The sequence below is a fragment of the Myotis myotis genome, unplaced genomic scaffold (genome assembly GCF_014108235.1).
Source record: "Myotis myotis isolate mMyoMyo1 unplaced genomic scaffold, mMyoMyo1.p scaffold_m19_p_8, whole genome shotgun sequence".
Classification (NCBI taxonomy): domain Eukaryota; kingdom Metazoa; phylum Chordata; class Mammalia; order Chiroptera; family Vespertilionidae; genus Myotis; species Myotis myotis.
This window is the reverse complement of record NW_023416390.1, coordinates 16,069,689-16,096,622: the sequence shown is the minus strand read 5'-3', so window position 1 is coordinate 16,096,622 and position 26,934 is coordinate 16,069,689. Positions and strand designations below refer to the sequence as shown.

The window sequence follows — 26,934 nt, the reverse complement described above, 5'->3', positions numbered from 1 at the left end:
CGAAGGTTCTGATTGGTCCCTCTGGGAGGAAGCGCGCGGGGACAGCGCCGTTTCTGTTACGGTCCGCAGGCCGCGGGGTGAGAGGCCGTGGCGGGGCGGGGCTGCTGGACGCGGCGGGGCAGTTACTTCAAATCGTGGTCGTGGGAGCGTGGGGTGCACGACGGGTCCCCTGCATCGCGGTGGGTCCGGGGCCCTGGCGGCCTTTGCGCGGAGGTGCCTCGCCCTGGCGGCCGGGCCGCCGTGGGGCCAGCGTCTCCTCGGGCCGCCGAGACCGGGCGGGGGCGCAGGGCCCGGCGGGGGAGTGAGGCCCGGACCCCGGCCGCCGGCCGCGCCCCCGGGCCCCCGCCCTCCCCTGACGCCGGGCTCTCTCTCTCCCCTGTTCTGCAGGCTCGCCGCCGGCGCCATGGCGCAGAGGGCCTTCCCGAACCCCTACGCCGACTATAACAAGTCCCTGGCCGAAGGCTACTTCGATCCCGAAGGGCGGGTGAGTCGGGGGCGCCGCCGCCCGCATCCCCTCCTCCAGCCCCCGGGTTTGGCCAGGAGCTCAGCTTTGCCCGCAAGGGAGGCGCATCCCTTTAAAAACAAACACCACCTACTGTGCGGTGATGACGACATAAAATCTATCTCAAAGAGATAAAGTGCATGCTAAAATAAACGGTTTGAGCCCTCACTTGTGGACTATCTATAAGGAATCGTTCATATGATGGAAGTAACCTCAGTCATCAGTATCTTACATTCCAAAAATAGGCGGACGTGCAGCCTACCGTGTTCTTTTGCATTTTTGATCCTTTGTATGTGCGTTTTAAAGGGAGGTGAACATCCTGGCGGCATTTCGCGTGCGCCCTGTGCACTGAAGTAGGGGCGGAGTGATGGTGAGGCTGGAGGGTGTGGTGAAGGCATCTTCACACTGAAAGCGCTGGGACGCGGGCCTGGCATCCTTTGCACCATTCCCACTCTTTGTAGGACGTTCCCCACAGCCGAAAAGTGCCAGGAAATTAAACTGGTTTGCAGCTCACAAACTACTGTGCAGAAGAGAACCTGCATATGGGCTACCGGAGGCCTGGGATTTCTCTTTTTGGGGAAACATAACTGTGAAGAGAGAATGGAGTTCCCTTTGAGAAGACCTCGTTGAGCCCTGACCGGTTTGGCGCAGTGGATAGAGCGTCGGGCGGACTGAAGGGTCCCAGGTTCAATTCCGGTTGCGGGCACATCCCCAGTAGGGGGTGTGCAGGAGGCAGCTGATCCATGTTTCTAACTCTCTATCCCTCTCCCTTCCTCTCTGTAAAAAATCAATAATATATATATATTTTTAAAAAAAGAATACCTAGTTGAGAAATCCTAAGAGTGAGTTAGATTGGATAAGTGCACACCCACACACACACTATATATATATATAAATTTTACCAGTTTCTTTCTTCTAACCTCAGTCATATGAGAGCATTTCACATGTGGTATAATGGCCTTAGATTTTTCATATCTGTCAAGTTAACTCTATGTGGTTCTGTTGATTTGTTCCTTAAAGCACTCATCCGTATAGATAAACCTGGGCCAGTCATGCTGGGAGGAGGGAGGTCAGAGATGGACAGGAGGTGTAGGACAGAAGGGTATCAGTGTATATGGAGCTAGAGTCAATCTGATTTTTTTAAAATATATTTTTATTGATTTCAGAGAGGAAGGAAGAGGGAGAGAGAAATAGAAACATCAATGATGAGAGAGAATCATCGATTGGCTGCCTCCTGCACGCACCCCACTGGGGATCGAGTCTGAAACCCGGTCATGTGGGAACTGAACCTGGGACCCTTCAGTCCGCAGGCCAACGCTCTATCCATTGAGCCAAACTGGCTAGGACAATCTGATTCTTATAAGACCAAAACTGAGCTGCCGAAACAAAGCAGCTTATAATTATCTTGAGGTAGATGGCGTCCTTTTGGCAATTTGGACCTGAATTCTGCCTAGCTCTGCAGATCCTGGAGCTGAAGTATTTGTCTCGTCTTGTTGGAGGAAGACATGCTGTTTCATGACAACTTGGCAAAAAGAACACTTAAGGAAATATCCTAATGACACGGCCTTCAGAAACATTTAACTCACTATTTAGGCTACTTATAAATTATGTGCTTTCTCTCCCTTATTTCTAAGGGAGAAAAAAATATCAATAAATTTAAACTCAGGTCCAAAAACATCAATGTAATTTATTACGTAACACATGGTTTTTGGACAAATCCCTAAAAGAAACTAGCATACAAGTTCTAAAAGTGTTTAACATTGAACACCAAGGATGAGATCCTGGAGAACTGTTTGCCTTATTTTGTTAACATACACATGTTAATAAGGAACTGCTCTGTCTCCTGGCATCTATCAGAAAAATGGGGGGAGGGGCTTTTAGAGACTTTTCAAACATTGCTAGAGTTTGAATAATTTTGTGGTCTGCCTCAAGTAATCAATATTCTCAGGCAGGTCACCTTTATTAAGAGCAGTTATGTGTCAAATAGAAAGTAACTTCCCTTCCTGAGGCATTCTCATTATTCTTGGTCCTTTAAAGTAAGGCAAGCAAGATGATCCATTACCCATGATCTATGAACAGAAGATGACATGTTCTCATGTAGATGCGCTCTTCTATCTAGTTGAAGTTTATAGATCTTTTATGTTTATATTGAATTATATTTTATCTTACTAAATGTGTTTTCAAGGCTTTTGAAATCTTAACCTCTTGGCAGAAATTGTTAAGTAATGGGAGTGTGTCCTTTAACAATGTGGTTTCTTCAGAGTGTGAAATAAGGCATCATCGAGGTGCTTCCGAATAAATAATCCAGAGGTGGTGGATAGTCTGATTTGCCTTATCAGAGATGATTTTCAGAAGCAAAACTTAATATCTTATTAATATTGCCTTCTTTTTTCAGTGTCAAGATGTCCTTTTTAGAATATGAGATTATGATGCCAACAGGTAGCAGTTAGGTTTGTTTTTACAATTCTTACATGATGAAATAAAATGTACCCTTGTAATGTTCCCCAACATTGTTTGGAAATTTGACTGCTTTGTGAAATACAAGCCTGGGAATCAGAATCCTAAAATTATTGAGGGACCCATTAAAGTGACCTTTTAAGATACTTCATGACTCAGTGTATACAGAACTTTTGAAATACTTTTCCGTTGCCTTTAGGACAAATAACATAATGATCCTGTGGGTCTCACAGTTTGCCCAGCATCTGTGGGTCTTCATATGGATGTCACTAACCCCGAAGCCCCAGCCTTAGTGAGCTTCAGTCCACCTGCAAATTATTACTTATTATAGACCGTGAACTATTAAAAGATGTTTATTTTTATAAATGGATTTTTATAAATATTTATCCTCATTTTTAGAATACAAAACCAATTTCTTTAGGGAATTAACATTGGTGCAGCTTAAATACTAAAAATCCAATGGCTTGAAAACAGCAAACATCTTCTGATTTGTGGTTAATTTAATAAAATGATGTTTATTATAATAAAAATATTAGTTTCACTAATAGACGATTTCTACTAGATGGAAATGACTGTGAGCCAGTTTATCTTTGGCCTATTTCAGTATTTAATTAAAACCTTTATGTAAAACACTGAAGTTACAAGAACACAGTTCACTCTTGAGCAGTGCAGGAGGTTAGTGGCACGACCTCCCAAGCAGTCGGAAATCAGAGTGTAACTACAGTCAGCCCTCCCCATACTCGATTTCCAACCTCGGAGTTGCCCCTTGAACAACACAGTCAAGTGAAAAAAACCCACGTAAAGGTGGACCTGCATAATTCAAACCTGTGTGTTCAAGGGTCAACTATATTTCCTGCCTTGAGTAGTACTTTCAAGTTTTGTTTCTTCGTTGTTATTGTTAAGAATAAAACATAGTAAGTCCTAACTGTGACTTTAAGCAAACCAATATATAAGGAAACCAATTTCACCAGAGGCTGAGTGATATAAACAAGGGTTAAGTCGCTACAGCATATTTCTGGTCACAAAAACATCACCAAACTTCTAAATAAAGACCCAAACCACTTCTAATATTAAACACTGAAATAATTGTGAGCTATATATACATTAATCAAAAGTCTGATAATTCTTCTCCAACCCACTTAGTCAGGTTCAAGGTCGGGGTTCAGGGGAGCCTATCCTGGCAGCTCAGGGAGCAGAGCAGGAACCCATCCTGGACAGGATGCCCTTCCTTCCAAGGCAGCGTACACACACACACACACACACACACACACACACACGGGGACGATGTAGATGCCACTTCCCTCACATGCACATCTTTGGGATGTTGGAGGAAATAGGAGTTTACAGAGAAAATTCACATAGACGTGGGGAGAACGTGCAAACCACACAGACTGGACCTGAAAGGAATCGATTTTTTTTTCCTCCTTATCAATGTTCCAATGAAATAACATTGAGTGATGACCTGCTGTAATTGTCCAGTTCTCCCAGGCAGAAAAAATGTGGCCTAAGTGGACATAAAGTACCCTCCTATTTTTGATAGCTATAGTGCAAGAAGTCAAGTGGCCCATTTATTGTGATGTTTGTTTTCCTCTTCATGTCTACAGCTGACTCCTGAGTTCTCACAGCGCTTGAACAATAAGATTCGAGAGCTTCTGCAGCAAATGGAGAGAGGCCTGAAGTCAGCAGACCATCGGGATGGCACCGCTTACACTGGCTGGACAGGTATGAAGTGCTGACCGAGAGCTGGTGTAAGCATTGCAAGAGGGAGCCAAAGCATTACCTGTCTAGAGCAGTCAGACTCATCTGCATATGAGTGACCACTGCGCTCTCAGCCTGGCCATGGTATCTTGTGGATTCTTCACAGTGCTCTGCACTTAGGAGAGGATATGCATATTCATGAAATTCAGGCCTGCCACAAAAGTAGATGGCTGCTGAACTTGTGAAGAGAAAAATTGATGTTCAGCATTACATAATTTGGAGATGAAATTTCAGTGGGAAGAGTCCCACAATACTGTGTGAAGTGAAGGTAAGGAGAATTTATCTACAGGAAGTAAAACATGTCCAGAAGCACTTTCATAAAAATTGCATGTAAGAGGGACCCATACAGAACACAGGGTAAAGCATAGATTCCGTGGACTAATCCTTCCATATAGTCTTTGCTGCTTGGTTTGCATTCATGGATTTACCCATCATTGAGAGGTTGGAGAAAATTTGGGAAGGAATGGCACATAGGTGTCAAAAAGGTAAGAGAGAGAAACCAATGCAGGGAAGTTGAAGAACTGAAATTAGTCTACTAATGTGGAGAAACAGAAAGACTGTTTTATAATCTTGAAGAAAGCACAGTTCCATGGCTCACCATTTCCCAGTTACTTATATACCATATATATAATCTTTCAGGGACATTGAAGGTCATCCTATATAATAAAAGGCTAATATGCAAACCAACCCAAAGGTGGAGCAACCAGTTGCTATGATGCACACTGACCACCAGGGGGCAGATGCTTGACACAGGAGCTGCCCCCTGGTGGTCAGTGCACTCCCACACGGGGAGCGCTGCTCAGCCAAGAGCCAGGCTTGCCTCACAGCAGTCGGACATCCCCCAAGGGCTCCCGGACTGTGAGAGGGCCCAGGCCAGACTGAGGGACCCCTCCCCCCTCCTGAATGCACGAATTTCGTGCACCGGGCCTCTAGTATCTTATAAGAGGAATGCATGGGCCCTCCTCCCTCTTACAGTTTTGTTTTATGATTTTTGTGGATTTTAGAAGCTTAATACAAGGAATGTTAAGATGAGAATAAAATGAAAGTATTGCTTCAAAATGGAAGTTATAACAGTTGTCATTTATTCAGTATCTGCTGTGTTGTCGGTATGCCATAATTGGTAGTTAATCTCATTAATAAACACTACTATTCATTTTAAAATTATGAGGATTTACAAAACAGGACAAGTACAATGCAGTGGTTGGGCATTAGCAAATGATTACTGTTCATTAATATTCAAAAACAAGAATTCAGTACTTTAATAATAAAACATAATGAATAAATTTAGGTTCCCAAAGGAATGAGGATCATCAACATGCAGTTTTGTGATCATTTGAATGTTGAAGGACAAGAGTAAAGATTAAAATACGATTCTTGTTAATGAAATGTTACTAGGATTGACATTTGAATGACAGAAGCCGGAGACTGTGTACGTGTATGCCAATAACTAACATTACAGGCCAGGCACCATCTAAGTGCTTTGCATTAATTAACTATATTAAGTCTCAGAAGAACTCCATGGCATGGATACTATTCATAGCCCCGTTTCACAGATGAGAAAAGTGAAGCAGAGCGAGATTGCAGGTCTGTTCTTGGTTACAAAGCTAGTAAGTGGCAGTTAGGATTCAGCCCAGCCAGCCTGGCTTTAGAGCGCCTGCTCTTTACCAAGAGAGATGTCTATAGAGAGAATGAAAATGCGTGTGTGTGTGTGTGTGTGTGTTTACTCCACTTTTACATTTGAGTTTACAGCATTTTATAAGTGAAGTGAAGATCTGTACATAAGCTCTCAGGTGAAGTAATTTAAGCAATCACAACACAATGATACTTGTGTACAAACTTTTTAGAAATGGCTAATGACTAGTCGGTTTTAAGTGTTATAGAAAAACATAAGCCCTAATAAAACATTAAAGGAATTTGGAAAGAAAGGAATTTGGAAATGGCTTGTTAGACAGGCAAGAGTACTTACTATTTAAAAGTCTGTAAGAAAAAGTTATTAGGGATCAGACATAAAGTAAACCCTGGGAGAATTATGGGCATTTGCAGCTGGAAAAATGAGATCTCCGTTGTGGTTCTATAGACGGTGTTTTCCTCCCTAATCCTGAATTAACATATTAGCATGGTTTCAGGATAGAAAATTAACTGGGCCAAAACAGAAGCTTTTCCTTATAATTGCTTGTATTTGAATAGGCTTGCTGGGGATCTTATGTGAAATATCACCCAAGTCTGAAATCAAACTTGCAATAAACAGCTTCAGTGCTTATCACCAAAAGCCTCCTTTATAAAATGAGTACATTGAAGTGTAATGCATCATGATATTGATATATGACATATGCCAGCAATAAACATTTTGTTCATTTTTAGCCTTACTCCTTTTCTGGTAGATTATCAAGAGTTCTTTATAGTACATGCTCCTAGTTTTGGAAGCAAGGGAAGCATTTGGATTCTCTAGGTGCCCCATCAAAAACTGTTCTATATATCTGTGCACATAACAGACAGTGCGGAAAACTAGCAGGCAAGGAGGCCCCTGCAGGTCAAGCCTGATGGCCAGCTACGGAGTGGTCCTAGGTGGTGTCCAGGGATCTGTGGGGAATCACTACAGAGCATAACACCCCTGCATTAGGCTGTTCTGGGTTTTGTTCCAGCTTGATTATAGATTCTAAGGGGCGAAGGCTTTAAAGTTCCTTATAAAATGGAAAGCACAAAACACTGGTGAGAAATTAAATGAGTAGATGAAGTATTTTTGTGTTAGAAATAAACATTTAGTATAAAAGATTCCTTTCAGGTAACATGGTAAAAAGGTTAAGTAAACCCAAGGGATGGCTAATCGCACTAGTGTCTTTAAGAGAGAATGAGGGAAAGTGCTAGCCTTCATTTAATTTCATTTTTCTCTCTCTTAACTGTGATGATTCCTAAGGGAAATGATAATCAACTCACACTTTGAGGGGGAAAAATGCACACAGGACTCTAGAGGCTTTAGTTCTAAAAGACATGACCGAATTTTCTGTAACCAACTCACAGTGTTAATGAGGCTAAGATCGGCATATAGTTTCTCTTTTCAAGTATTAGATAGCATTTTAAATAAGAGGATATGCAGCATAGTCCCAGGAGTAATATTAACTTGCGCTCTAAATGTAAGTCATTAAAGTATTTCAAGATGCTGTTCCTCTGATCTGCCAAATGTACAGCCTTTGAGCTGCAGCTTTAGCATGTGGTCTTAGTTTCTGCCGATAGCACTTATTTGAAAGGAATCGCTCTGGCCAGGTGTCTTTTCTGTGTAATTTGATCTCCTTATTAAGTAGCTCTACATCAGAGCCAGCATTTCAGTGTGTAATTTGAGCCCTGAACAAGTGTCCTTCACCTTCAGGAGCCCCTATGTCTCCCAGCAGGAGCTGGTAGGACACGAAGGGATCCAGGGTGTGGATCTACACTGCGTTTCTTAGAGCCCTTCACAGTGACCTCTAGATAGATAAGTGCACCGAGAGTGCTGCCTGCTTTCTTTCTGCCTGCACTTTACTTGCTGTTGATGTTATCTTAAATTGCGAAGACACAGGCTGGAACAACTATAAGGGTAGGCCATCGCCAGTGTGCTAGGATGAGACACAGAGAGCAGGATGAGTGTTTGTAGATCGACTAGAAGAAATGGCAGGAAGGAAAGAATGAAGACATATCTAAGCAATTAGATTTTTACAGACCAAAGAGACTGGGGCTGTGTCTTGTCATTTTTATTCCAGTTACTTCAGCACTTAACACAGTGGGCTAGGTCCATAGTTGGTGCTTAATAAATACATGTTGAATGGATGGGTGGATGGATGGATGGATGGAGAGTGCTCTGCCATTACAATTCTTGCTACCATTTATGCAAACTAAAAACAGTACCTTAAAACTAGGTGGAATGGGCAAAGGATGGGAATTCAATGCAGTTCTTATATTGGTTAATCACATCTCTTTCCCTGCAACCTTAGCACACGCATCAGAGCAACACTCTACCCAGCCAGGTCCCTGAGGATGGGAATTCAATGCAGTTCTTATATTGGTTAATCACATCTCTTTCCCTGCAACCTTAGCACACGCATCTGAGCAACACTCTACCCAGCCAGGTCCCTGAGCTCCAGCTCTTCATGAGTACTGCGCTGAAGGATTTATCACTCACGGCAGTCTGAATAAAAGACTAGGAGCACTTCCTAATTTTACAATTATGAAGCCGCACATTGCAGAGCACTGAGAGGAGGAGGAAACATGACTTCTTTTTTTAATTTTTTTTATTGATTTTAGAGAGAAAGGAAGGCGGAGAGAGAGAAACATCTATCAGCTGCATCCTGCTTTCCCCCTGACCGGGATTCAAACCCACAAGTTCTATGTCCCTGGGACTACATTCAACCAACTGAGCCTAACCAGCCAGGGCTTCTTTTTTTTTTTTAACCTCTCTTTTTATTGGACAGTCAACTCTGCAAATAGGTCCTCGAGAAAAGAAGACACATCTTCAGAGTGCTCACTTACCCTCTTTAATTTCTCTTCCACTCCTTTCTTTGGAGCAATATTAAGTTAAGGCTGTGGACTCCCAACTAGTTTCCTCCCAGATTGCCTGTATTAAAAGTAGTACTGGAATATTTGAACAGCCAGCAGTGTCCACATCAGAGCACTATGCACAGTAACTACAGCGACTGGGTATGACAACTATAATTTTGTTGAAGAAATGGAATTGCATGCTCTCAAATACTCACAAAATTGAGAAACAGCTTTAAAATAACACATTATAAAGTACTAACCTGATCTAGACGGACCGATGATTATATTGTATGGGGTTAATCAGAGGAAATTTCACATATTTTCATAAATCTGAAAATAAATAAAAACATAGAAATTAATGAACATTTAAAGTTTCAGCTAGTGAACCATTCATTTGAAACTTATAAAAACCCATCACCCCTCCTTTAGGGAGTTAGTGTCTTCATGTCACTCAAACTATTGTGACCCATTATTGGGTGTTAGCTGAGCACCTCTAGTAACTCCAGCAGTATGTGTAGTCTGAACATGATTTCTCCTACCAGGGTCCATGAAGAGAGTCTTTAAAAGCCCCTGGCCTGTAAGGAAATACCTTATGGAGCTTAAGTACCATGGCAAAGATCTGTACATCAGTGTGGGCTGATTGTAGGTAAATGAATAACGTCAAGGAGTAATCTCTGAAATGCCAATTACAGAGAAGTGCTTACATCTGTGGAGTTGTGTTTGTTTTTTTCATCTCCATATACATTTGAGAGTACCAGGTCTTGATTGGTCAAGATGAATGGAACTAATGATCCCTGAGAAATTCAAAGACTTAGTATTAATTACTTCTCAACAGCTGGCTATATTTATAGTCTTACGGGGTAAATAGCTGAGTAAGGAAATTGCAGATTTAGAAGTATCCCTAAGCAGTTTACCCTCCCTTCCCAGAGTAGTAGCTACAGAAGGAAACAGGAGAGAAAAATCTAGTTCATTTCCATACTGAAATCCAGAATAGATTTCTATTAGCGCAAAATTTTATTTGGTCTTCACTGTATATATTGTTTTCTTTCAAGTAGTTGTCAACATTTCCAAGAGAAGAGGTTTCTAGGAGGAACTGTGAGGCAGTGCCAGGCTTCCTGAACTTCTCATGCAGAATACCATCTCCCCTCTGATCAGTGCAGTGCTGTGCTTAGACCTTTCTGTGGGGATGGAAAGGTGACTTTGCTGTACACAGGGCAGCCACTAGCCACAGGGCTTTCGAGCATTTGAAATGCGGTTAGTGTGACTGAAACAAAGAATTTTAAATATTGTTTACTTTTAATTAAGTTTCTGTAAAGGTGAGCATGTTGGACACCACAGTTCTGAGCAACCAAACGGGCTCCAGGAACCTAAGACCAAAATAATAAATGTCTGGGTTTCTTCTGCCCTCTCAAGACCACAAAGGAGGTGAGAAGCATAGTGTTTCTTTTTGTTTTTCAATCAAACACAATTCCCACTTCATTGGATTAATGAGTCTTGTACTCCAGCTGCTCCTGGAATGCATCAGGGAATCGTTGGCCACTTGAGTTAACACATTTCCCGCATGTTTGGAGGACATTTGTCCAGCCTCTCATTCCTGAACTCCAAACTCAAGTATCCAGCTGCCTGCTTGGCCTCTCTGCTTGGTATCTCCCTCTCAGGCATTCCCCACCAGGTTCCATTGATTTTACCTTCCAGACAGATGATGTGATTTACCTCCTGCCTCACTCCCCAGCTTCAAAAAGAGCTGTATCCTTCAGCATTAGGCTTACCAGCATGTGGGGATACACCTAAAGGAACTGTGGCTTTAACACGACAGAATGTCTTTCTTTTGTATAAAGGCAATCCAGGACAGCTTCACAGTCCTTCGGGATTTAAGCTGCTTTGATATTGGTGCTTTACCCTCCTCATCACAGAGCTGCTACTTCATGGTCTAACATGGCTGCTTTAGCTACACCGTACAAAGTGTATTCCAGTCAGGAGGAAAGAAATGGCAAGTCCCTCCATTCAAGAACATTTTCTGAAATTATCCCCATTACTTCCACTATGTCTCACTTGGTCAGCTGTAAAGAAGACTGTTATGGGCAGCCCTGTGCCTAGCTAAAATCCAGGCCATTATTGTTGAAGGAAAGGGAGATACATTTTGGGGGACCACTTAGCAGTCTCTATCATAGTCTCATCTTCCAAAATGGATTGTGAGTCAAAATATTTGATAAAAAGAAATGATGCGATAGCACATAAGCATATTATTAGAAATATGGAGGCAGATACTAGAGGAAATGACTAATATTATTGAAAGTGATTGCCTCTGGGAGGCAGGAATAGAGTGGGGCATGAGACTGCATATGTATATTAAGCCAGGCATTACTACTAGTATTTAATTTCTTCCATAAAAAACATACTGTATTTATTTTGATAAGTTACATTAGAAAAGAGTCTTTTAAAGCCTAGGCTGATTCCAGAGCTGTGAGTATATAGAAGGACTGGATGAGTTTTTCCTACATGAATATTTTCAGTGGTTGGAAAATTGTAAGAATCAGATTTAAGACATTTGGCCACAAGTAGTTCCTCCATTTTTTTCTATTTGTTTTAATTTTTTTAAATGTGTTGATTGATTTGAGAGAGAGAAACATTGATTTGTTGTTCCACTTATTTATGCACTCATTGGTTGTTTCTTGTATGTGCCCTGACCAGCATCAAACCCACAAAGTTGGGCTATCAAGATGATGCTCTAACCAACCTAGCTACACGACCAGGATTAAATTAGTGCATGTGGGGTATAAAATACTGATGAGGCATTGTCTTTGACTTAGGCATTTTATCTAATTTTTCTGACCTAGACTAAATATAATAAGCTTGTTCCAGACATTTTTCTAATTGGCCACAGCACCCCTCACTTGAAACCCTTTTCATCCTTAGGTGTTTTGTGACAAGGAAGGTAGACACCATAAATTGCAACCTGGATGAGATTGCCTAATCAAAATAAGCGGACACTGATGCCCAGAATGAGAAGGAGAGAAATAGAACCTGAAATCCCAGAGGCTGGCTGTGTTGATCAGAAAGAAAAAAACAAAATATTTTATTTAAATGAAATACTGTGAGACTTGAGAAGTGATTACCCTCTTTTCATGAGAAATACATCAAACCTTACAATTGCAAAACTTCATGGGCTTTGTTTGTTAAATACTTAGGCCAAGAGGAATTGTTGATAATGAGAGAAAGGTCTGCAAAGGAAAGCAATCATTGGGCTTGTATTTAATCACTTTTTATTTTCTCAGATCTCAGTCATGTCATTATCTGGCTTTGGTGCTTACATAACTTAATTAAGGGAGTTCAGGCAGCGATGGGAATAGGAGGGCAAAATGAAAGGGTAACAATTTAAACAGATTGCCTGCAGATGCCTGGTGTGGATGAGATGAAGCCCATTAAGAACCTAATTCTAGAAGAAGCTCTTGACATTGATCATTTGTGAAAAGGAGATTTCTTTTCTTACCCACATATGGGGTTTTGCACACTTACATCTATAAACCTTAAGCATTGGTACATCTGATCATCTCAGCTTGTGGAATTACTAATGCCAAGCCACTTTGAAAGAGCAGACAACGTTATTAACTTTGGCAGGAAATGAAAATTTGGTCTTAATATACATGTGAAATTGAATTGTCTGTAGCACAAAGCTTTGGAGATTACCCATGCAAAATGAGAAAACTACCTAAATTTAAAATTGTCCTCAGTACAGTGAAAAGTAATTTTGCAGACTGCATTTTTACTGCATTGAAATTTGTGAAGAGATTGGCTCTATTAATTTAGATTTAAACAGAAGCTCTCTATCTTTTAAAAATGGTAAATGAGATGGAAAACGTACTTTAAGGAGAAAAATGAGTTTATAGAAATGCTGAAGGCGGGCTCCCTGTGCCACATCTTTAAGTCTGCCCTGAGACCAGGAGTCTTCAGAGGGAGGCTCTCTCTGCTGTGACAGGTATTTGGAATAGGGACATACAGAAAACTGCACAATTACATACAGGGCTTCAAGGGTATGATAGGAAGCCAGTAAAGGCCCAAAGCTAAAGTCCTTGGCAACTTTTACAATATAGTTCCTAAAGAAGTTGGAGTCTCAACAGAGAGAAAAAAATACAGAGGAATTTAATTCATTTCTCAACTTAGTTTTCTTGTAATCCCTGCCTGGAATGATACTGGGGTAGGGAATTTGGTTACTCTACCACCTTCTCATGAAAAAAAAATTCTTATATATATGAGAGAAATTGAATTTTCATTTCCTAACCTTTGGATTTCTTTAGCTCACATGAACAAACATTTCTTGTTTATTATTAAGTAAATTATTATTTGTTAAATAAGTGACTGTATATTTGGAACCATAGTTTTCATAACCTATCATTTAACCATGAAGACTACATTAATACAATAGCTAGAGTGCAACAAAGATTAATAATAAACTTAGATTTAGAGTTCGTAGAGAGTCTTAGAGTTCCTATAATTTAGAGTTATAATGATGAGGAAACTTAGAACAATGAAGTGTTTGCCTGTGTCTGCTCTAAGAGCTGCTTGGTAATAAAGCTGCGTCTAGAACTAAGGTCATCTGAACAACCGGATAGTTTACATATTTATTACAGCTTGTCAAAATCAACACTGCTGAGGAGGCAGCACACCAAAATAATACAGCCGGCTGCCCTTTCCTCGTGTTTACATTGTTTTCCTTTTGCTTTTCAGGTATTGCTGTGCTTTACTTACATCTCTATGATGTGTTCGGGGACCCTGCCTACCTCCAGATGGCACATAGCTACGTAAAGCAAAGTCTGAACTGTTTGTCCAAGCGTTCCATCACCTTCCTTTGTGGGGATGCAGGCCCTCTGGCTGTTGCCGCTGTGGTGTATCACAAGATGAGCAATGAGAAACAGGCAGAAGATTGCATCACCCGGTAATCATGGCTCTCTTAACGGATTTTTAGCTACCTGTTACTATGCATTAATTCTACGTGTTATAAAAGAACATTTTAGTGAATTTACTTTCCTCTCAGCAACAAATCTTAGCACTATCATTTGATCAATTCTGACATTTTTCTTATGTTATAGTTAAGAAACAACCATTATCCCTACTTCATTGCAAGATATAATAACACTGACACAATCCAGGTCAAACATCAGTTTCAGTAACAATAATGATCAAAAGCCTACTTATATGATTACTAACCCAACGTGCTATCCAAGAACTAAAAAAATGCAGTTCACTTCCTGTGGTGGGTTGAGAAAGGCCCCTAAGGATATACAAACTGATGCAAAACTGCTTTTTTTAAGGACAAATGATATGCAAATCCAGCCTTTTATTTTTAATGTAAGTCAGGGCAGTCCATTGAAGGTGGTGAATTATGAAGAATTACCAAACTTTTGTACTAATAAATTACAATTTTTGCCTTATTAGAGTTTAATGAACACTCTTTCAGAATTCTGCTAAGAAATCTGACTGCCATGCAACTCTGCATGCATGGTAGCTTCCCACTGAGCATGCTGACATACAGAGAGTTACATTTCCAGCGAAGGTTTTATTGTTTGGTTTAGTTGCTTAATAGACTTTACTTTTTAGAGTAGTTTTCAGTTCACAGCAAAATTGAAAGGTAAATAGATTCCCCATATGCCGCCTGTCCCCCACACATGCACAGCCTCCCCCATTATCAACATTCCCCATCAGAGTGGTGCACTTGTTGTTATCGATGAACCCACACTGATACATCATAGTCTCTGAAAACCACAGTTTACATTACAGTTCACTCTTAGTGTTGTACATTCTATGGGTTGGACAAATGTATGACATGTTTCCATCATTATAGTATCAGTCAGAGTAGTTTCACTGCCCTAAAATCCTCTGTGCTCTGCCTATTCATTCCTCTTCCCTCCTCCCTAACTCCTGGCAACTTTGATAATAAATTCTTATCAAGACTCTGACACATTTATTCTGTTTACTGTAAAAGTCCTACCTTTAATAATGTTCAGACACACTAATGAACTTTAATGATGTGAATTCAAATCCAGAAAAGAACGGAATGCTTACTTTATTACCCTAAACTGTATTGTTTTAAGGAGATACTCTGAGCAATACTTTATTTTAAAAGATTCGTGAAGGTATTTGCTACCTACTTTAAACTTCCCAAATGCAAAAAAGTTTGGCTGCAAAATAATTGGAATGCTAATTATATCTTGCCACCTAGTGGTAATGCAGGTCATAATGATGGCAAATAAAACTCTTTTCTAATATAGTGGTTCAAACATATTTTATTTAGATGAAAACATCATTGGAGTTAATGCAATAATTAATAATTAATTCTGAGTAACTTCCACAGTGTAGTGATTGATTAAAAAGTTCATGGTAATTTCTCTTTTTGAATAGATTCTTAATCTTCTTTGCAAAAGTAAATCAAAAGTGCTTTCTTATATCCAAACTCTATACAATTTGATACAGTTACATAAAAACTTGATAATAAATTCTTATCAAGACTCTGACACATTTATTCAGTTTACTACAACGGGTGAATTCATATCTAGTAAACAGATTTTATTTTCTTAAGGTCTCAATGTTACTAAGCTGCCAGTTAGACATTTTTAAAAAAGAATTTTTATTAAATGTTTTTAAATTCTTTAAATATTAGGAGTGTGTTTGTATGAAACTGAAGTAGGAAACAAAATAGCCCATAATTCTACCTTCCAGATGACCATGTTGACATTGGGAAAAAACAAAGTCAAGGTATTACAAGAAAATCAAAAGCAATCTCTTGCCACTGTGTCTCTGTACCTAAGATAACCACGGTTCGTTCCACTGTGAGTTTAATGCCTGTATTTATAGAAGAAAAAGAGTGCATGAGCCATCATTTGCATATTTGAACAGTTTGATTGAAATACGTCCATTTGTTGAAATATAATATGGAAACGCTTAACTTTGTCAGGAACTGCAGGCAGCCATACTTTTCAAACCCCTCTTTCTTGCTGGGGAATAAGTTCACTTAAGGACCCTTTCATAACTTTTTCTCAGTCTGTTTCATAACTGTTGTCCCCTTTTAGTCACCAAAATCATCTCATTCTGGTTATAAAAACATGTCTTCTTCACTTTAAATTGTGTGCTCCCCTTGTCAGACCACAGGCCTATGGAAGTGGTGGGAGGCGTTGGGAGGGGACAGACAATGATTTTTTCCTTCACTTGTACATTTCATTTTACAGAAATAGAAGGTGCTTTGAGTGTTGACTTAGTTCTTTCTCCAGGCAGAATTCCCTAACAGCCAGCAGTCTTAGCCTCTCTGACCCCAGCTGCTAGTCTCAGGGCAGGCCTCCGTTGAGGAGCTAGGGAGGCTCCAGGTGGCCTCAGCCCTACTCCTGTATTATTTCCTTCTTTGAGTATCTTGTTCGACAGTTCCACTGTGAACTGAAGAAAAGAAATTTAGTTACGGGTTAATCTTTGAATCCTGACTGTCGTTGGTGCTCTGGCCCAGCCCACTAATATTAATGTAAAACAACATACATATTAATTATAACTATATATTAAAAAATTTGTAAATATAATAAATATATTCATGTGTGTTTTTTAAAGGTACGATTTTTGGTATATACCACTACCTAATTCCTTTCAAATTATCTCAAGCATGTATTTTTCTTCCCAGGCTAATTCACCTAAATAAAGTTGATCCCCACGCTCCAAATGAAATGCTCTATGGACGAGTGGGCTACATCTACGCTCTTCTCTTTGTGAACAGGAACTTTGGAGTAGAAAAGATTCCTCAACGCCACATTCAGCAGGTACCATGTTTTTGTGCTTTTTGGAGTTTTTTTTTAAACTTAACATCTACCTAACCTATTGGCTTTATTCCTCCAGTTAGCACCTCCCAAGTAGCTGGAAGGTATATCTTGACCTCTGGAGGTCGGGCATGATAAAAAAAAAAACCAAAACAAAACAAACGAACAAAAGAAAAAAACAATAGCTACATGCTGAGTTCTATTGGAAACGCTGGGGAGAGTGACTCAGTAAGACGTCTGGCCATGTGAGAGTTAGAGGCCCTTTCCAAGAAGATGAGGGCAGGTTTCAGCTTCCGGGTGCAAGTAACTCCTTTGGTGCCGGAGGAGTTATGCATTCCTTTGACAAGTGCATCCTTGTAAGCTGTCGTGAAAAGAGTTCAAGATCTTCCATACCCTCCCCTACCCGACAGAATATAGTCAGACCCACTCTCTGAGAGCTGAGTTAACTGCCCTTCCATGGCCTAAGTTGGTGTCTAATTCGCCATGTTCCCCAGAATCTAAGCTATTCAAACAGGTTCTGACCTCCACCAGCAGGGTTTTTACTGTAATTCTCATTATTTTGGTTGGTTTTTTCTCTGTAGGTTTGTGAAACAGTCTTAACATCTGGAGAAAACCTAGCTAGAAAGAGAAACTTCACAGCAAAGACTCCGCTGATGTATGAGTGGTACCAAGAATATTATGTGGGGGCTGCTCATGGCCTGGCAGGGATTTACTACTTCCTGATGCAGGTGAGAGGGGATGGTGGTGACACTTTAACAGGTGCTTCCTGACTTGACTGACAAGGTCAGAAGACAGGGGCTCCAGCTCCATTTTTCATTCTGTCGACTCCTGCATCACCCTCCTTGTAATGACCTGGCCTGAACAACAAGATTAATGTTTGCCAAGGGGCATTTCAAGTGGATAAACATAAAAGGCGCTGTGCCTTCAGATAATGTTTGATTTGTGGATGACCATACTTGCCTAGGTCCACTTGTCTAGACTAAAGTGTTTTGACCTATACTTATTATTATTTCACATTGTAAGGCACAACCCATTGGAACAAATTCCAGAAGTAAGACCAAAATCAGTAGAAAACAAATGAGCACGTGTTGCCTAAGGCTCACTTAGAAAGCAAAGCTAAGGAGCCTTTCCAATGGATTTTGTATAACCTACCCGGGAAATAGCTGAATAGGCTATGCTTAACCGTTCTTTATTTAGATCAAATACTATTGTGGGACATCAGCCAAAGTCAAATAGACTAAGGACAAATAGAATTTACTGCAGCCAGCATAATCGGAGGGGAGAGGTCAGAAGGGGACTGCTCATGGGAGAATCATTTCTGGGGGCTTATTTAACTCTCTTTAAGGAGAAATTGGCCCTTGTGAATAAGAATTTATGGCTAAAGAAAATTGATTTTTAATGGTAGCAAAGGCGTCCCCCTCACCTTCCCAAAGTACAATGTGGCATAAAGAAAGTGTTTCATTAATATGTTCAACATGAGTGCTTAGACATACATGCTACTTACTGGTTGAGTAGCTGGCTATAATAATGCAAAATCAATGTCAGACCTGCCTTCTCCCCATAACTAAACAATGACAATGATGCTGGAAAACACAAGGTTATTATTGCTTTTAAGTGCAAAGTCACACTTTGAGGGTTAGTGGCAATAGGAGACCAACTATTGTATTTATTCTACACTTCTCAATTAAGAGTTTTATAATTAGGGATTTTGACAGTTTAGACTTAAATTCCTTTATTTTCTGACTTTTTATAGACTTAAATCCCCTCATTATTGCTCTATTTCCAAAAACAAATATAACTCTTAAAAGTTTTCAGGAAAGGAGAGTTCATGTCTTCTGAAGTTTCGAGGTGAGTTGAGTCACACGTGTCAGTGACTGAACAGCCACATGACCTTTCATTGAAGTAGATCATCAGGAGCATCTTACCCTCTACCTCCTTTGCTCTGTAGTAAGAAATCTGGAAGCTGAGTTTTCCATTGGCAGATCGTTAGCTATTTTAAATGATTTCATTTTTAATCCTGTAAAAGTTCATTCCAGGAGGTGCCTGTGTATCAGCATAAAGCAATGTATGTGTTGGCCATTTTGGATAATTCCTGCAAATTTGAGGAGAATCCATTCATTCTACACTAGCATTTTAAGTTGAATTTGAACAGTATTCTTTGGATAAAGTGAAATCTACATGTGCTCTAAGGAATTCAGTGCAGGTTCAGTGTCTGAAAGCCTTGTCATCCGTGTGGCCTAATTCCCTGCCACCACAGTCTCCTGCCTGTGCTTCATGCCACTGCCCCCCTCAGCCCCACAAATTCACCCCCTACCTGGCAAAGACAACACTTTGATTTTGTAATTTAAAGAAGTGAGCAGTGCTTTGAATCAAAAAGAGAAACTAAAAATTATATCAAAAATGGAGACTCATGTGCTCTATTTCAGTGTGTCCTGTAAATCTGTACATTGTTGTATCAGAATCACCCTGCGTAAGTGTCAGTCCCAAATGCTCTGGCAGAAAGGCTTGGTCCAGAGTCACACAGCAGTTTGGAATCTAGGTTCCAGGTCTCCTAACTTGTTCGCACCCTTCTCCATTGGAAACATCTGAATGTAATAATGAAAGTTTTCTTTGTGGATCTCTTTCTGCGCTTTCATGTATGCTGAAGGAGTTCAAACTTCTCTTACACTCACCCTCTCAAGCATTGACTTAGGAAAGTTATTTACATGTATGTAAGATAACAAAAATTGAAAAATAATATGGACATAAGGCCAAAGAGTTGACTGATAGCCTAGTTTAATTTGTTCCAGTACGCAAAATAATTGGATGGAATCCAAAATTTCCAGTTCCTTCTGGTCATGTTTTCTTTCTGGTTTAAAACTCATTCCTGAGGCTCAGGAAGATCTGTTTGCTTCAGCAGAACTAATAATTCCCTTTCTCACTCCTAGCCCTGCCTTCAAGTGAGCCCTGCCATGCTACACAGCTTGGTCAAGCCCAGTGTAAACTATGTCTGCCAGCTGAAGTTCCCTTCCGGCAATTACCCTCCTTGTGTGGGCGACACTCGGGATCTGCTGGTCCACTGGTGTCACGGTGCCCCTGGGGTCATCTACATGCTCCTCCAGGCCTATAAGGTACTGTGAATTTTCTCCTTCTAGAAATAAATTGGAAAATATAAAATTCTAAAATTTAAAATTAGTTTTATGCATAATCCTTAAAGGAGCAATAGATAAATCACTTGTTAGACCTAAGCTCACCGTTGCTAAATGGATTATAACTCATTCTCACAGTGTCTGTCTGCACCAGAACAGACATTATTTCACAGAGCAGGAGACTGCTTCCCTGACAACTAGAGTAGCCAAGAGTATAGCCTCAGTTGCAGAGCCATGATGAGTCCCCAGGAACTCGATGGAAAAATAGAATGAATCCGCCTCACACATTGCTGGTGGGAATGGAAAATGGTGCAACTGCTGGAGAAAACAGTTGGCAGTTCCTCAAAAAATTAAAGTTAGATTTAACATATGATCCAGCAATTCCACTCCTAGGTATTTAAAATCAAGGATCCAGACACACTTGTACACCTGTGTTCCACAGCAGCATTATTCACAACAGCCAAAAGGTAGAAATAATTCCCAGTATCCATCAGCAGATGAATGGATAGACGAAATGTGGCATCTGCCTCCAGTGGAATAGTATTCAGCCATGCAATAGAGTGAACTTAGGATCTAAACCAGCCCTGGGCAAATTACGGCCCGCCCGTTTGAAATGAATAAAACTAAAAAAAAAAAAAAAAAAGACCGTACCCTTTTATGTAATGATATTTACTTTGAATTTATATTAGTTCACGCAAACACTCCATCCATGCTTTTGTTCCGGCCCTCCGGTCCAGTTTAAGAACCCATTGTGGCCCTCGAGTCAAAAAGTTTGCCCATCCCTGATCTAAACTATAGCATGCATCCATGAACATTGAAAACATTATAAATTAAAAATCTACAGACTGGCATCTCATAATCTAAGTAAGCTTTTAGTATATCACATTTTACTTTTAGAAACTTGGGAAATCTTTTAAAAATGCCTTTATGTTTAAGATCACTTAGTTTGCAATGAGATAATTAAAATGTCTAATCAGAATATTTCTCAAGTCTTCGATTAATATAGGAGTCCACAAAAGATTGTAAAGGTGTATCTTTATTTTTCTGACGAAGTGCAGGGTTTTATAGCCAAATCAGTTTTTATAATCAGCTTTATATACACAGTTTCTCCTTCAGTATGTGAAGAAACTTCCTTTTAATCAAGGGCATCATTGTTACCAAAGAAGGTAGCATGTGTTCTTTGGGAAGTGACTAATGATAACAGCAAGTTTCAAGTAAAATAATGTTACTTCACCAATAACACACACACACGCGCGTGCGCGCGCGCACACACACTTAAAACTTAGACCATGCAAACAAAGTCATGCCCATTATTTTTTTTAAAGGTAGCAGTTTTGTAATTTGTCCCACTGATGTACCACATCTCTGTACAGCTAAATCCATTATCCTTTCTTGCCAAGCCACTTCCCTCCCTCCTTCCTCCATCTCCCCTTCTTTCCTGTTGAGGAGGAATACCAATAGAATTTTCTTTCCTATCCTTTAAAATAAAACGATGTCCCTGACTCTGCAGGTATTCAAAGAGGAACAGTATCTCAACGATGCCTATCAGTGTGCTGATGTGATCTGGCAGCATGGGTTGCTGAAGAAGGGGTATGGGCTGTGCCATGGCACTGCGGGGAATGCCTATTCCTTCCTGGCGCTGTACAACGTCACCCAGGATACCAAGTACCTGTACAGGGCCTGTAAGGTAGGAGTCAGAGCCCCAAAAGGAAAGCACCTTCTCCCAGAGGCTGTAGAAAGGTTTCTAGTTAATCTGATTTAATTCATTCATTTGTTAAACCATATCTGTGGGACACACAATTATTTAAGAAAAACCTTCAAAACCATTCAGTGGAATTATCTTTCTTTTAAAAGGACATAATTCTATTCAGCAGCATTTCTGAGAGAAAAAGAAAGATGTAGGTGGTGTCATTCCTTCGTTTCTTCTATGCTAACCTTGGAGATGTAGGGCTCAGATAGCTTATTAAATTCCCTTCATGTTTCACACTCTTTCAGGCCATGCATTTCTCTGCATTAACTCCTTTTCTCTGCCTTGAAGATAGTTTTTTACTTTTTAGAATAATTCTTATGGGCAATGTCTATCAACTTGTGGGGGTCTCTGGAAGAAATCACAGCAGTAATTTAACTTGGTCTCATTTTCAGTTTGCTGAATGGTGCTTAGATTATGGAGATCATGGATGCAGAACACCAGACACCCCCTTCTCCCTCTTTGAAGGTATTTTCCCACATGGCTTTTTGCCTTATAATGTCAGCGTCCACTGCTCTGCTTGCTAGTTAATGTATTTAAATCAGAGTTTTGTCAACAAGTTAATTTTACAATCATTTATTAAACTACTTCCTTATTTCCTAGTACAAGAGCTCAGTATTAAAAATCAGTGAGCACGTGGACTAGCACAATCCTTATACTAATAGTCATAGTGATGACTACCATTATGGAGCCAGGCACGTGCTGGGCATTATGCAGATGCCGTCATAAATCTCAGTGAAAACATACAGACATCACCCGCACGTCACCGATGTGAAGACAGGTAGGGGACCCTCAGTGCTCACACAACCAATGGCAGGGCTGTGCCTTGAACTTGTCTGGCTCCACGCTCCCTCCTGTCTTCCCCTGGATGAAGCGGCTGAACACCTCACTGGTGATCTCCTCTAATATTGAACTGCAAGGAACGTAAATATAGACAGATGCCTACTTCATTTAAATCATTGCCATTAATATCGTAATGTTGTTGCTGCAAAATGAAGCCACTCTCTAAAATGGAGTCGTTGCCGAAACCGGTTTGGCTCAGTGGATAGAGCGTCGGCCTGCGGACTGAAAGGTCCCAGGTTCGATTCCGGTCAAGAGCATGTACCTGGGTTGCAGGCACATCCCCAGTGGGAGATGTGCAGGAGGCAGCTGATCGATGTTTCTCTCTCATCGATGTTTCTGACTCTCTATCTCTCTCCCTTCCTCTCTGTAAAAACTCAATAAAATATATTTTAAAATAAAATAAAATGGAGTCGTTTGGTATATTAACTTTCTTCTTTCTCTCCCTTCAGGAATGGCTGGGACAATATATTTCCTGGCTGATCTCCTCGTGCCCTCGAAAGCCCGGTTTCCTGCATTTGAGCTATAAAAGGACAGCCTGCCCTGCAACTCATGCATGACCCTTCCTGTATATCAGACCTGAGCGAAATGCTGTCAGTGCTTTTCAATGAAACAGTCAAACTGTGTACTTGGTTTAGTTGATTTTTTTTTCCAGAATTTGTCTTTAGTTCACTTCCTTTTTTTTATCATTTATTTTATTTTAAAATATCCAAGGAAATCCTTTAACTTTAACTTCGCTTTCTTCCAAAAAAGAAGCTGGGTGATATGTATAATATTTTGAGGGCATATATGTATATATATTTTATAACTTGGAGGAAGTCTTGCTCTTATTTAAGCTTATGAATATAATTGTCTGTTACTGTTCTAAAAATGGTTAAAGAAACTGAATATAGATAACAGATAAATATATGATTATTGTTGGACATTGCCCTCTACCTCTGCTATTTAGTATTTTTCCTCCAACAGTTCAGTTTTATGACTTTGCTTTTCTCTATGTGGCTGATTATGAAAGAGAACAAAAATATAACTCTGTGCTTCCAGGACAAAAATTGCAGGAGTTAAAAACTGCTCTAGCGACCTAAATGCCATTTTTTAAATTCACAATGTTAATTTAAACTAGAGATCAGCATACTCTGACATTTGCCCCTTTTTGTTAGGAAAGCATCCAGGCTCTAGTTGTGAAAATGCTTTGAAGGTTTGTTCTAGATAAGCTAACAATAAGAGCTTATTGTGTGTTATTTTTCTAAAGTAAGCTAGTGCAGTTTGTAACTATTTATTTAAATTTGTTTGTTCTCCAGAATTAGTATAAGATCAGGAAACCAGTGTTCAGGCTGTGACTATGTTGTAGCTGAGGACTTGAGTCCACCCTGTCCCACTGACCTTCTAAACTTTGATTTGTTTCACTTGCTTGGCAGTGACTTTGCTTTCATCTGGCTGTTTGGTGTGAGCCACGTTTCCCTTCCTAGCAATCTATCTGGATGTAGGTCTTTTCACTAAGTAGTAAAGCATTCTAATTCTATTTAAAAGGAGGGAGGGGTGCTGTGTGTATAGCCATTAGCTTGAAAAAAACAAAACACTAAGCTTTTGCTATAAATCCAGTGATCATGCTTAGAACAAATGGATCCTGCCTTTTTGCATATGTTAGGCTTTACATTAATCAATTTCTGAGCCCTCAGAATAGGGTATTTATATAGTAGATGCAGAATCCCTGGTGCTTCAAGTCTGTACAAATGTTTTGACTCATCAGCTTCTACTCCTCCTTCCATTGCTGCCTTTCTCAAGCTTGTCTTATTCTATGTTTTGACTAATTTTAGAACATTTGCAGCTTTAAAAAAACAGGGTCTAAAAGTTTTAAATGTGCCTATCTCACAGCTCTCCCAGTCATAAAAACATGCTATTTTTTATTGGAAGTTTGAGCCAAAACCCCACTGAATGTGTGTTGGTTCCTGCAGTCCCCTATTGTTTTCCACAAAGCACCAAAATAGCTAATATTATTAGAAATTGTCTAAGCCTTTAAACAGGGGTGGGGAACCTTTTTTCTGCCAAGGGCCATTTGGATATTTATAACACCATTTGCAGGCCAAACAGAATTATCAACCTAAAAATTAGCCTGCTATATTTGGTCAAACATTTAATTAACTCACCCCTAATGCCTTGGCAGGGCCAGACCAAATGATAGCGTGGGCCTTATATGGGCCAGACTTTCCCCACCCCTGCTTTAAAGGCTACTGACAACAGGATCTAAAAAACAGCCCACTACTCAAGTCCTAGGATTCGCTTGTCCTCTGTGACTTGTGCTATTCGGGGACAACCTGTGCCTCTTGGGTTTCTCAAGTGCTGCTGAGAGCCATGTGCAAGCTCTCCCTTCCCAGGAACGTTTCAGCGGTGGTGTCAGCATCCACAGGAAAGCTAATTTGCCTTGGCTGGGTGTCTAACTGGAAGGAATAAAACCCACTTGGTTTAGTTAAATATCTTACTCTACTGTGCCTGTACTTTAAGCAATTATAGTTACTAAAGGAATAACAACAAAACATAATTTCTTAGCCAGAGACTTGATCACAGTGCTTCTCCAAACATCTTAGTCAGTTTAAACCCCAGGAAGACTTCAAGGCAGGGAAAATAATATTTTGAATAAGATTCTTATTAATACTTGAATTACAATCTGGCTACTGTCATCCATTATCAAATTCATCAATATAAACACAATTCAAGTACCCTTTTTTTTCTTTTTAGGACTTACAAAACTGGCAGGATTTGTGTCGTTTTTAATGTTTATGCATAAGAGCTGAGAAAGTTGATAGGATTTTAACTTAGGCAAAGGCTATAAACTAAGACCATGATAGAAACTGAAAGAAACTTTTACATTAGCTTTCTTAGTTTTAAAAGGAAGAGGCATCATTTCAGTTGTATTTCTGTTGTATTATTTTTCTCTCATATATTTTTCTTTTTGGTGAAAAAAAACAAAAAACCTCCCCAAAACTTGCCTCCCAGAAAACTCATTAGTGTGTCTCGTCTCCATGAAAAGACTAGGTGGTAAAACCTTAAGAGCTTGCCGCACAGTGTTCGTTTGTCCTGCCTATGTTTGTTCCTGTAGTGATGAAAATTGCAGTAGTTAACTTTTCATCATGGAAAAAATGCTAACATTATCATAACTATCTTCATCAATACCATTGGGCTTTGGTCTCCTCCAGGTTGTCTGTCTCTAATCCTTAGAGTCATTTGGCTCCCTTTTCTTCTCTGATGTCAGTTCCAATTATTTGGCATCAAAAGCCTTCATGGTAGGTAGAGCGTTGGGTAAAAATGGATCGAAGACTCTTTTCTCTCCTTGTTACTACTTTCTTATGTAACTGAATGGACGGAGATCCTTTGCTCCTATGTCCTCAGGCTAATTTGTGTCTAGTCTTGTGATGCCCTGCTTTCTACTAGCTGACTTTGAAATACAACATGTGAAAAGTAGACATTTGTTCATCTATTCCTTTGGCTACTAGAACTCTTCTGTAGTCCTTTTTACTTATACTGAATTACACTTCTGCTTCTCCTAAATAGGTCAAAGCACCCCATTTCTATATTACTAGGCTGTAGAACTGTTTCTCCCCATAGGTATAAAACTAAGTGTTTGGGATATTCAGGGAACCCACCCCAATATTATATTGCCATTTATTGGGAAGGGCTGGGATCATATGTATTTCTATGTTCTGTAAAGGATTTGACTTACTGGTTCTCAATAAAATTTTATTAGGACTATATATTGTCTTGAACTTTTTGTTTGATTTGGTTTATACTTAAGAATAGTGTCCTTCAGTGGTAAATGATGGCTTTTTCTCTATACACTCACCCCCTAATGTTTCTTCCTGACTTTTTCTTCATTGTTGGGTGAAACAAGATTTGCAGTACTTTCTGAAAATAGAGATATATTAGAGGAAAATATTTTTAAATCTGATCATTATAGAATTAGGAGGAAGGCATCTACTAGGCTTCAAGCAGGGCAGTGCATTATACATATGAGAATCCACCCTGTGGTTAATAACTAAAGGCATAATTCTAGAAATTGATTTCCCTGATGACAGTTCTGAAAGGAACTTGGAATAGAGAAGATGACATGAGGCATAATATAAACTGTCTGTGCAGAGGTTAGGAAGGAAGGAGTTTGCTGAATCACCTGGCATAACTGTCCCACTTATTTTCATGACACAGCCCTGTAGTGTC

The 26,934-nt window shown here is 40.0% G+C and overlaps 1 protein-coding gene and 1 long non-coding RNA gene across 8 annotated transcripts in view; one reads left to right on the top strand and one right to left on the bottom strand.

The window, feature by feature from the left end:
- Positions 1–26,474, top strand: LANCL1 (LanC like 1). 7 transcript variants are annotated; one of them, XR_004969328.1, is made up of 11 exons: positions 1–77; positions 388–484; positions 4,564–4,681; positions 13,949–14,156; positions 16,881–17,016; positions 17,595–17,741; positions 19,941–20,123; positions 21,652–21,828; positions 22,284–22,356; positions 22,492–22,669; positions 23,181–26,474. XR_004969328.1 is itself a non-coding variant. In XM_036319462.1 (10 exons), the coding sequence occupies exons 2-10, from the start codon at positions 404–406 to the stop codon at positions 23,255–23,257; spliced, it is 1,200 nt and encodes a 399-aa protein (XP_036175355.1). In that variant the 5' UTR covers positions 1–77; positions 388–403; the 3' UTR covers positions 23,258–26,474. The 7 variants fall into 7 exon arrangements, 5 of the variants coding, with proteins under 5 accessions (XP_036175355.1, XP_036175358.1, XP_036175357.1 ...); XR_004969327.1 differs by having other exon boundaries at positions 22,492–22,812; XM_036319462.1 differs by lacking the exon at positions 22,492–22,669.
- The window catches only part of LOC118661404, a 40,627-nt gene continuing 23,176 nt past the window's right edge, over positions 9,484–26,934 (bottom strand). Inside the window, exon 3 of the long non-coding RNA XR_004969329.1 lies at positions 9,484–9,553. This is a non-coding gene — a long non-coding RNA (uncharacterized LOC118661404). The remainder of the gene's footprint in view (positions 9,554–26,934) is intronic.